Source organism: Lepidochelys olivacea, assembly GCF_965140295.1.
Source record: "Lepidochelys olivacea isolate rLepOli2 genome assembly, chromosome: 1".
NCBI classification, from domain to species: domain Eukaryota; kingdom Metazoa; phylum Chordata; order Testudines; family Cheloniidae; genus Lepidochelys; species Lepidochelys olivacea.
Window position 1 is genome coordinate 279,188,605 of NC_140411.1, and position 12,642 is coordinate 279,201,246.

At 43.0% G+C, this 12,642-nt stretch overlaps 1 protein-coding gene across 2 annotated transcripts in view; it reads right to left on the reverse strand.

Moving 5' to 3' along the window:
• The window catches only part of METTL25 (methyltransferase like 25), a gene marked incomplete at its 5' end in the record, with an annotated part of 99,196 nt that overhangs the window by 71,467 nt on the left and 15,087 nt on the right, over nt 1–12,642 (reverse strand). For both annotated transcript variants that reach the window (XM_084616747.1, XM_084616748.1), the window contains 2 exons: nt 1,189–1,289; nt 9,699–9,863. In XM_084616747.1, coding sequence (XP_084472873.1) covers nt 1,189–1,289; nt 9,699–9,863 — 266 coding nt within the window. The remainder of the gene's footprint in view (nt 1–1,188; nt 1,290–9,698; nt 9,864–12,642) is intronic.

The following is a 12,642-nucleotide window of genomic DNA, read 5'->3' on the forward strand; positions in this document are numbered from 1 at the left end:
GGCTGGGGCTGGGCTGCTCCGCTTCCCGCTGCCAGTGACTGTGGGGAGGTTGGGGAAAGGACGCCTGTGTCACTGGTGGGGTGAGGGGAACGGGGTGTTGGGGAAAGGTCCCGCACTCACCGGAGGCAGGAAGCGGAACGCCGCGGCTGGGAGCTGGTGGAGTGGAGCAGGTTGGAGCTGGGCTGCTCCGCTTCCGCCGCTGCTGGTAAGTGCGGGGGGGGGGGGGTTCCCTTCCCCCAAGCTCCCTCCCCTGAGCGACATAGCTGGGGCCGGGGCAAGGGAAGCAGAGTGGGCTGCTCCCGGCTCCCCGCTAATCTCTCAGGCCACTCTGGGACTGTGGGGCCCCCAAACGTGCCCCCTCACAGCTCCTGCCTCCCAGACCCTGGGGCGGGGGGAGTCCCTGACCACCCCCTAGACCCTCTGCCCCTTATCCAACCCCTCAGGCCCGGTCCGGCCCGGCACCCTTAACACGCTGCTCAGAGCGGCGTGTCAGAGCTTTACCACATTGTATGCGAACCCGCGTTATATCGGGGTAGAGGTGTATATGAAATTGCTGAGCGTCCATCATATCCATGACCAGACTGCTACCAGGGAGTAGAGGAGTGGCTGAAGTCACTTTGACCTGCTGCTTATGAGTCTGGAACCAGGAACAGTTGGACCAACAAGGCTCACTCACCAAATGAGTGTTTTGTATCATGGTGGATGGCACTAAAGAGGGGGGAAATTCCAATTCTTTAGTGCAAAAATAGAAAAATTTACATTTAAAATTTGTGAGATACTGTATTCTGTTTTATTTGCTATTTTTATGAGCCTAATGGAATGTAGAGAATGAAGTTCTGCTTCCCTATTTGTTACTGTTCTCGTCTTATCACTACCGTACAAGGAACACAACATTCCTGGCAACATGCAGTGCAGCTTTTAACTGCTCAGCATATAAAATCATGACTATTTTTCATGATTCATAATTGTAATAATAACTGGAGAGGTTATCTGCCTGAAGCTAACAATGGGGTGGGTAAAGAGCCCCTCAGCTTTGCTCTAAGGCTTCCCCTTCAGTCACTATTACTAAAATGAAAAATAAAATCCACATTAAGTATATATCAAAATCTAAGATTTGAACAAGATAGAAAAGATGAGCCAAGTATTTGTAAATTATATGGTAATACACACTGAAAAGTACATTCTTACCTGCTTTATACCACAAAAATCTGCAATGCTGTCTATCAATTCTGACATTTTCTGCACTTCATGAGATTTCTTATTATTCATAAACTCATCTGTTTTGATTTCTGAGAGATCAGAAAAACAGAAATATTAATACAATTCAGACTGTCTGGCCTTCATAGTCCTCAGATGAGTCAACATCTATCCATAAATATATATTTTTAAAAAGTTCATATCTGAATATATCGGTGGTTTTGGACTGCAGCAGTTTTGTTTTCACTAAGAAGTTGTAAGAATGCTCTTATGATTATACTTCTGAATCAGAGATGATTTAGTGAAACTGAACAACATCAGAGCAATACCGGTAATATTGTAAGCAATACTAACAAAACACAGAATAAAATATCTAGTATGAAAAAAAATTGCTACTATGAAATGTGATCTCTTATTCCTTCCTCCCCACAGGAATTTAGTTTAGCTCTTTTTCATGTACTTTACTACAACTACATTTACTTATACTCAGAGGAAACATAAAGGCAGTGTTGGGAAACATTCTCACAGCACAGTTTGCTGATTCTGGCACTTTAAAATGATGATCACTCTATTAATTCTGCTTGTTTGCCAATCATCTCACAATACACACACTTCAAGCCATTATCAGTTATACCGAGGAAATGGAGGCAAGAGAAGCACAATTCTTTACCTGCTCCCCATTTGTTGCAAGGGGTAGTAATCCACTACTGATCCTTACCAACAGAGTACTACCCTCACACTGGCTCAGCTGTCCTGAGGGGACAGAGCCAAGGCCCACTCCCTGACCATTTGCTTGGGGGATGGGATAAATAGCAGGCATACAACACCTGCTTATCCCTGCTTGCCCAGACCCAAGGACTAAGAGACTTTGCAGGAGATAGCTGTGTGTATAGAGGGGAAAAAATGATACCTGCAGACCCACCGGCGGGGGCGGGGCCTGGATACTTGTCTGTGTGGAGTCACACATACAGAGACATAAAATACTTGTGAAGTAAGATATGCAGAACTGAACCCTGAGAGCACACTTACAGAACAGAAAACAAAACATAGGACAGTTAGAGACACTTTTCTGCATAACTAGTCAGATTAATACACCTTCCTCTTTCCTGCATTACTGTCTTAATTTGTCCAGAAACTGATAATCAGACAATAACTACGTTCATTCCTTAATCACATCATGCTGGGAACAATGCCCAATGCATTACTTATTTATAAAAGGTTGAACTGAGTTCATGAGAATCCTAGAGTTTTCCCCACTTTCTCCAAGATCCATAGGATCTCTGCATTTTTAAAACATCTGGTTCTGTATAACAAACTATTATGACAATACTTTGAATCTAATATAGAATCTATGAACAAACAAAAGAAAATCATAAACTTTAAAATTAACAAACAAAAGCATATGGGAGAAACCAATGTTTGTCATTTCATTTTTACTGTTTTATTGAGGACTTCTGAAGGTTCTCATTAAATGTAAAAATACTTGTTACGGCCCAGATTCTCCTAAAAAACCCAAAATTGTAACCATTCCAATTGAGAACTTTAGGGTTCTTCCCCCACACGAGCATGGTGCTGACGTAATCTTATGCTGAGAGATGAGATCTTGCAGCTTTTCTACATCTTCAGACAGGTTAGGATCTGAAGTGGGGGGGTGGGGGTGGGTGGGAGGGGGGCAGCAGAGGATCACAGATACCAAAGTATCAGGATCTTAATTTCTGTGATTTTTAGAACTTTTTTCCATTTCAAAGACAACTTTCCCCAAATAATATATATTCTATTTCCCTGTTCAGATAAAATCCTTTGTTGACAAAAATTTAAGTTTTTCCCAAATAAGGGAAATATTGGGCAAATCTTGCTCCAAAACTAGCAATATTGTTATGAAATATACACCATATACTACCCCATGCACTTCAGTATAAATGTCAAAGCCCAGATGGGGGCATTTAAAATATTAAGTGAGCAGAGTCTGAGATCCCAATACTTAAACTGAATTGAAGCACTTTTGAAAGCAAAGAGACAAATCCTGCAGGTAGGCTGATTTACACCAGCTGAGGTTCCAACTCAAAATTAATGTCTTTTTCTACCTACACATTTACCTGCATATAAAAAGTGCTTATCATCATAGTTACTAATGGTCCATAAATGTCTTTATGTTCATTCTTCCCACTTTTTCCAGTCTGTCCACTGTGCTTACTCATCAGCATATGACCCAGAACATAGGGGAAAATGTAAAATTATTAGTTTAAATATTGGGTTTTTGTAAGGATTTTTAGTGACTGAAGGACTTTTTCCACTTTTCAAACATGCTGTTATAATAACTGATATACTGCAGTCTAATGAAAAAACATACAGATAGAGCCAGTGGAATACTGCAGGAGAAAACTGCAAAGTTTGAGGAAATCTGCAGGGAATTTTCCAGTTTAAAAAATAAAAGTCTTTCTTTAAAACACTTTTGCAATGCACTGTGCTGTTGTTCCCTCAAGATCTTGCTCATAATTACTCACCTAATTTAAGTGGCTATGCTTTTAGTCTCTCTTTAAAATGTGAATAATAGCTGACTCAAGCAAAAATTAGTAATTTTAGAAACAAAGAACCCTCTTCCTGAAAAAAGCTAAGACTCATTTATTCTCTGAAACATTCTTCCTACAACATGCTAACAACAACCTAAGTGTGATTTGTCTTATTTTGTACTGAAATGTATCTGCTGTACCTCTAGACTGTAAACTCTTTGGGTGTAAGGAGCTGTTATTGGTTTGGAAAACGACATTAATTGTACGATGCAATATACATCTACAACTCCTACCTCAGTAATTAACAGACATATATTATCCCACATATTGGTCAACTGAATTGCATGTTGAAGACAGGACATTTTGTGAAGTTCTCCTTGAAGAGTTTCCTAGGCAGTGTTCTGATAGAGAGCAGGATTTGTGCACCCTCACCTCCTGTGGAAAATGCAGAGGGTTTGACCCTCGAAACCAGCAGTTGTCTATATTCCAAACGAACTTCAGGATCCACACAGGCTACGTCCATCTACACAGAGGCCATGTTCCTGTATACCAGCTTCTCCTCTTGGTCAGCACAGCTTCTGTAGGAGTCAGGTTGATGATGGAATTCCCTGCTGTACTGGCTGATGAACCAGAACCTCTGCTAAAGAAGGGTTTTGTGGAGATGCATGGAGGGGAAAGGTGGGTAAATTTATATTGACTAGGGCAGCATTAATTTGTGGAGGGTAAAATGACATCTCTGGGTCCATTTCTCCAGCATGCTGCCCTTCCTACATTCAGACCCTAATCTCCTACCAAGAGGAATTCTCCTGTTCCAAATCCCCTCCTCTGGACCAGGATCTTTTACATTCCACACCCTGAGGTCAAGGAAGCTGGAGATCTGATATGGCCCACAATAAGCTATGCCAGGAAGCAACGGAGAACCATGCTAAGACCTGGATTCAGAATTGCACTCCAAATGGCCCTGTCCCCAATATAGCTTTTAAACCCTATTAAAGATTTAAGGATTGGATTTTCAAAAGCACTTTAATGACCTGGTGTGCTCCTTTTCAAACAACCCACCCTAAAAGTTGTTACTATTATGTGTATCCATATTACAAGGTTTTAAAATTATTTCACAGGTTAGAGAACTCTGGAGGTGTTTCTGTCTCTCAAACATCTTTTTCTCATGACAAGGAACATTACAAAAGACATTGGAACAATAAATGGAATTATGCTGAAGAATAATTTTGCATAATATAATTGACATTTTTTCTTTGTATGTAAGGCCCTCTTTAAAGATTCTAATTTGTTTCTGAACATTTCCCATAGGATAGCAAATGTGCATCTTTTCTGAAATACAGGAATGAGTCCAGGAAAGTCTAAAAGAAGATTAAAGATCTCAGTTTTCATAAGAAAAAGTCCCATATTACAAATCTGTAGCTTGGTACTTTGTCTCAACCAGATGACAGGTAATTCATTTAGATTAAGGGGTCTTCACTGACTTGTTGGCAACACTATACAAAGGGCTCCAATTATAGTAAAACAGTTCAATACATGAAATATTTGTAATATTTCCTATAGTATAATAAAGAACAGGATTACAATTACTATATTACAATCACAGAGCTCATTCACAGTGTATAGAAAACAATTATTAAACAATTATTATTCTATCCTTTAATGTAGATGTTTAGCTCTGTACAGACATAAGGAAGAAAGATGCTTGATATATGGGTCGGGGGGACTGGCAAGCTGGTCCAAATGCTGGGGACAGCAGCAAAAAAGGGTACAAAGTCAAGAATGGGAGAAGCAGGGGAAAAAAACATTAATTAGAAAGAATTGAGCATATTGCAGGGCCTGAGAGAGCATGTGTCAAGGTTCCTTCCCCACTCTGAACTCTAGGGTACAGATGTGGGGACCTGCATGAAAACCTCCTAAGCTTACTTTTACCATCTTAGGTTAAAACTTCCCCAAGGTACAAACTATTTTACCTTTTGCCCTTGGACTTTATCGCTGCCACTACCAAACGTCTAACCGGTATTATTATTATTAGGAAAGAGTCCATTTGGAAATGTCTTTCCCCCCCAAAATCCTCCCAAACGTTACCCCCACTTTCTGGGAAGGTTTGATAAAAATCCTCACCAATTTGCATAGGTGACCACAGACCCAAACCCTGGGATCTTAAGAACAATGAAAAAGCTTTCAGTTTCTTAAAAGAAGAATTTTAATAGAAGTAAAAAGAATCACCTCTGTAAAATCAGGATGGTAAATACCTTACAGGATAATTAGATTCAAAACATAGAGAATCCCTCTAGGCAAAACCTTAAGTTACAAAAAGACACAAAAACAGGAATATCCATTCCCTCCAGCACAGCTTATTTTCTCAGCCATTTAAAGAAATCAGAACCTAACGCATCTCTAGCTAGATTACTTACTAAGTTCTAAGACTCCATTCCTGTTCTGTCCCTGGCAAAAGCATCACACAGACAGAGAGAGAAAGAGAGAAGGAGAGAGAGAGAGAGAGAGAGAGAGAGAGAGACTTTGTTTTTCCCTCCCTCCCTCCCCCCCCCCCCAGCTTTTGAAAGTATCTTGTCTCCTCGTTGGTCATTTTGGTCAGGTGCCAGCGAGGTTATCCTAGCTTCTTAACCCTCTACAGGTGAAAGGGTTTTTCCTCTGGCCAGGAGGGATTTTAAAGGTGTTTACCCTTCCCTTTATATTCATGACAGCATGGAAAAGGAAAAAAGAGCCAAGATGCAAGCAGAAAAAGAGCTGCACATATATAACCATAAAGACAAGGATAAAAGGCTTCAGTTGGATGCAAGGAGGAAGAGAAGCCAGTGAAGATACTCAGGGAGGGGACTGACACGTTCATAGCACCAGAAGAGGAAGATGATTTTAGCTGTAACATTTTGGATAGTCTGGAGAGATGAAAGACAAGGAATTTGGACGAAAAAAATTACAGCAGTAAATGGAATAAATGGCCAACCCCCATTATTAGGATGGTGAAGAAGAAGCGATTTTAGAGTTTAAAAACAATGTACAGAGTGAAGAAGATTAGAAAACAAAGGTAGGAGAGCACTGAGTGCCTGGATGTGAGCAGTTAATGAGAAGTGTTAAAGACAATGCCAAGATTGTGAGCCTTAGGGAGGGAATGGATTTAATAATTTTATTAAGATGATGTTAAAATTAAAAAAAAATGGTACAGAGTTTAAGCGTAGAAGTTTCTGGTTATCAGGAAATAAGATACAGATTACCAAGGGGTACGAAGTTTGGTTTACAATCTGATGGCATAAGGAATACATAATCTGTAATATCCCCATTGGGGGTAAAAGGTTAACGGGTCAAAGTACAGACATTGAGACATGAGGGTATGTTGTTCATATAATGGCTATGTTCACATGTGGAGTATAATGAATGGATACGATGATGAGGATGGATTTACCCGCATTTGGTGAGATTTAATGTTCAGTGAGTTTATGGTTCCAGTTCATATGGTCCAATGGAAAAAGTCTCTTGGTCCCTTTCTCATAGTTGATGCAAGATGTCGTTCCGGCTCACACCTCCTGGTACTGTCGGTGGCCGGTGATGTGTTCGACGTAGATGTCCCTGGACCATCGGATGGTGTCCGAGACCATGAGGGGCCGCATGAGCCATACGTAGCGTCAACTGATCCCACAGGTCCGCAACACACACTCGTTGCAGGGGTCCCAGGTGCCCAGGGCTCCGACGATCAGGGCATCCATCTGCACCTCGTAGCCCTTCTCTCTCAGGGTGTCGGCCAGGGGGGCGTATTTTTCCAGTTCATGAGCTCAGGCTTCGCGGGAGGCCGGGGTCCTGTTCTCAAAGGAGACTGTGACGTCGACGAGGACGATCTTTTTCTGGGCCTCGTCGGTGACTACCATGTCAGTTCGCAACTGGCTGTCAGTACTGGGGATGGCGCAGTTCACGGCGACCTCCCCCAGGCGTGGTGCGATGGCTTTCACCAGGCGGTTCTGGATGGCATTGTGGTGCAGCTGCCAGACTCTGGAGTAGGGCTTGCAGCTGCACAGGACATGGGGCAGGGTCTTGTTGGAGTAGCCGCACTTTCTGCAACGCTTGTCTCGGTTTCTGTGGCGGACGGCTCCATTGAGTGGGACACAATCGAGCCGGGCACAGTGGATGAACTGCCAGTCAGCGAAACGGGTGAAGCCACCCCCGGTGAGGAAGTAGTTGCTGGCGTCCCACTTGCTGGTCAGTTCGAAGGCTTTACCCTGGTCCGGTTTATGCTTCAGGGTTTCCATGTACAGTTAGTGGATGGCTGCCTTCAGGGTCCTCTCCAGCATGCCTCTGGCACTCGGGGTGACGATGGTGTTGTCGTCGGACCTGATCTCCGGCACCTGGACTCCCAGCTCCTGGCACCACTCCCAGTGGCAGCCGATGCACTTCCCCAGGCGACGCGTGGCATACACTTGAAAATGATTGCGATGAAAGGCAAGTAAAGAATAGAGGACAATTTCTGATCTGTTAAACCAAGATAAATCTGGAGTAACTCCAGCGCAAAGAATTCACCTTTCACGCCGCTTTAATTCAATATAAATAACTGCAGTTAGTGGACAGACTCTAGACTTATACCAGCGCACTTGAGATCAGACTCTAGCCCAAGTAGAGAGATGAGGAATAAGGAAGATCAGTTCCTTTTGCGGTGTCAATTCTGTCAATCCTGTCCAATCCAGCAATGCACTTAACCACGTGCTTAACTCTGAGCACAAGAGTAATACCATGTTTTCAAGTTATGTTAAGCCCTGATACACTTAAGCATGTGCCTAACTTTAAGGATGTAGTAGTAGTCACGTGAAAACCAGTCTGACTACTCACACCCTTAACATTAAGCACATATTTTGTTTGTAGATATAGACTGTTCCTATGTGTCTGATGCTCCTGGACCATCAAAAAGTAGTTGAGCAGAATGCCTCAGAACATACATGCTCAAATGAAATTTTAAAGTAAAAGTTTCTTTGCCACAGGAATACGTGGTTGAGTGTTCAGCATGGGCTCAGTTAATCAAGGGAGACAGTCCAACAGACACTTACATTCTTTCTCTTGTACATTGTTATAGTGGCTCCAGGTTTGTCAGTGAAGGCAAGGAGAATGTGCAATTTTCCCCACACCATATATGAAGTTCCAAAATAAGCAAGATTATATTAAGGAGTGCTAAAAAGTCTTAGCAGATGTCTACTGGGCATGCTGTAAAGGGATATTAAATCACTAAATGCTTTCGTTTTTATTCTCATAAGGCCCTACTACAGTAGGGGCTGTACAAACACATAAGAGGACACAGTTCCAGCCCCCCAAAAGCAGTTCACATGCACAATTGTCTGCACCTTCTGGGTTTTCTGTAGAGGTCTCTTATCTGAATAGAGACCTAGACCCATTAGTATCTGCTAAGATGAATGAATCCTTGTAACCATGCGGAATCCTACTGATCTGATGAAAATTCAAAGCCCTTGTCTGATGCTTCAGATAGGAGACGAGATAACAGCTTGAGGTGATATAGCTAAAAGCCATCCTAGTGAAGTCCCCAACAAGAGTAAAAATACCAATCAAAACTTACTTTCCTCAGGGAGAAACAATAAGGGAATAGAACTAGATGTTTGCCGAAGTACTGAACCATGTCTAAGCTCACGAAAGCTTATGCTCAAATAAATCTGTTAGTCTCTAAGGTGCCACAAGTCCTCCTTTTCTTTTTGCAGATACAGACTAACACGGCTGCTACTCTGAAACCTCTAATTCCCTTCTGTCTGCCTTCCTAGCTAGCCCCTTCTAAGGCTGAGTCTTAGAAACATCTACAGGCATGGGAGTGCAGTGACACCTTCTATTCAGATTTCAGGAGGGAAAAAATCATATAAATCTGTAAACTGGAGTAAGTAGCTACTAATAAAAGTAAATTGAGTAGTAAAGCAAGAGACTCATCTAACCTTAGCCATCACAGCACCTGCTGAAAATTTTTGTAAGATAAAATAAATTCCAATATACCACATCTCTCGTGTTGCTTTCCACTCAGTGCTCCAAGCATCTGTTCTAATGGGGTACACACTTCAAGGCTTGGCAAGGAATGATATTTAGCAGCAAGGGCAAAGAACTGCACGTTGACCAGCTTCAGAGAATTTTCACAGAACACGTTGGAAAACTTGCAGTTATCTGTGTGGAAAGTGGAGGGAAAAGTTACATGTTAACAATAATTAACAGTGAAAAAAGCTCTTCTACTCTTGAATGAAGAACAATAAACAACAAATAAGAAGTACAAAAGATTATTAATATTTTGCCCTTCAGAATTGGACAACCCATTAGACTTCTTCACATTTAAATTTTCCTTATAGAATTTAGGCCAGATTCTGGACTCAGTTACACTAAGGGTATGTCTACACTACGGAATAAGGTCGAATTTATAGAAGTCGTTTTTTTAGAAATCGGTTTTATATATTCGAGTGTGTGTGTCCCCACAGAAAATGCTCTAAGTGCATTAACTCGACGGAGTGCTTCCACAGTACCGAGGCAAGCGTCGACTTCCGGAGCGTTGCACTGTGGGTAGCTATCCCACAGTTCCCGCAATCTCCGGAATTGGAGATTGGAATTCTGGGTTGAGATCCCAATGCCTGATGGGGCTAAAGCATTGTCGCGGGTGGTTCTGGGCACATATCGTCAGGCCCCCGTTCCCTCCCTCCCTCCGTGAAAGCAAGGGCAGACAATCGTTTTGCGCCTTTTTTCCTGAGTTACCTGTGCAGACGCCATACCACGGCAAGCATGGAGCCCACTCAGGTAACCGTCACCCTATGTCTCCTGGGTGCTGGCAGACGCGGTACTGCATTGTTACACAGTAGCAGCAACCCATTGCCTTCTGGCAGCAGACGGTGCAATATGACTGGTAGCCGTCATCGTCATGTCCGAGGTGCTCCTGGCCACGTCGGCCAGGAGCGCCTGGGCAGACATGGGCGCAGGGACTAAATTTGGAGTGACCTGACCAGGTCATTCTCTTTAGTCCTGCAGTCAGTCCTATTGAACCGTCTTATGGTGAGCAGGCAGATGATACGGATTGCTAGCACTTGTACTGTACCATCTTCTGCCGGGCAGGCAAGAGATGAGGATGGAGAGCAGTCCTTCTGCACTGTCTGCTGCCAGCCAAAGATGTAACAGATAGATGGAGTGGATCAAAACAAGAAATAGATCAGATTTGTTTTGTACTCATTTGCTTCCCCCCCATCTAGGGGACTCATTCCTCTAGGTCACACTGCAGTCACTCACAGAGAAGGTGCAGCAAGCTAAATCTAGCCATGTATCAATCAGAGGCCAGACTAACCTCCTTGTTCCAAAAAGAACAATATCTTAGGTGCAGCATTTCTTATTGGAACCCTCCGTGAAGTCCTGCCTGAAATAGTCCTTGATGTAAAGCCACCCCCTTTGTTGATTTTAGCTCCCTGAAGCCAACCCTGTAAGCCATGTCGTCAGTCGCCCCTCCCTCCGTCAGAGCAACGGCAGACAATCGTTCCACGCCTTTTTTCTGTGCGGACGCCATACCAAGGCAAGCATGGAGGCCACTCAGCTCACTTTGGTAATTAAGAGCACATTAAACACCACATGCATTATCCAGCAGTATATGCAGCACCAGAACCTGGCAGAGCGATACCAGGCAAGGAGGCGATGTCAGCGCGGTCACGTGAGTGATCAGGACATGGACACAGATTTCTCTGAAAGCCTGGGCCCTGCCAATGCATGCATCATGGTGCTAATGGGGCAGGTTCATGCTGTGGAACGCCGATTCTGGGCTCGGAAAACAAGCACAGACTGGTGGGACCGCATAGGAAGCAGGAGTGGGGAAGAGTCAGTATTGGGAGCATGACAGATTGGTGGGGATGGGGCAGTAGAGGTCAAGCTTGGTGGAAAATGGGAGGAGAGTCTGTGCTCTCTAAGGAACACTCCCCTTCAGTACATGGAGTGGAACACAAGATTCCTGAGCCTCAGCATTTCTCTGTTGTTAGCAAATATCTGTGAAAACCATTAGCAAAGTGCGTATCTCATCCCCCTCTAGTGCTGGTCCACATAGAAGACCATAACTTACTATTGCTACCGGTTATTCAATTAACTCAAGTGGCAGAGGTCCATGCTGTAGATCTAAAGGTTCCAACTTTGCTGACGAACCATGTGGGTGTCAATATAATGCCACATGAAGGAATTTCTGTTTCCTCAGTTTGCTTTATTAAAACTGAGGAAATTATACACAAAGAACTGTTAGAAGGTTGCAAAGTTAAGCACTCAAAAGTTAGAAAGTGCCAGAATTAAGGATGCCTGTGCACATCCCACTGTGTATACATATTATTTTTCCTCCGGACTCCGTCCCATTCAGTGTACATGCTGGACCTGCTTTGGGGTTTAATCAAGGTAGTGTAATAAAGGAGAATACTGTCCATAGAATCCCTGCCCCATTTGTGTCAGAATTTGGAAGGTGTGTAGTGAATAAGAATGAGAACTACAGGAAAAGAAAGGACAGCCTCATTGTTAAAACACTGAATACTGCCCTAGAGAACTGGATTTCATCCTTGCCTTTGCCACAGAGTTCCTGTGTGATGCTAGGCAAGTCACCTAATCAAAAATTTCACAGGTTATTAGTATATGTTCCTTATTTACTGGGTCTCAACTTGATACCTTGGGATCTGATGTGCAGAACTGCTGAGCATTCATAACTGTTAATGGGAGCTGTGCTTTGAATATATAAAGTGCTATATTATGCTAAGTACTCTGAAAAAATCAGGTTCTAGGTGTCTCAAACTGGGCACCCAAACGTAGTCAAAACGTTTGAGTTCAATCTCTCTATGTCTCAAGTCCTCATCTGTAAAACGAGAACTATGCCAACCCCTTTACCTCACAGAGTCATTGGGAATATAAACTGTTTGTGAAGAACTCATATACGAGATAGTGATGAGTA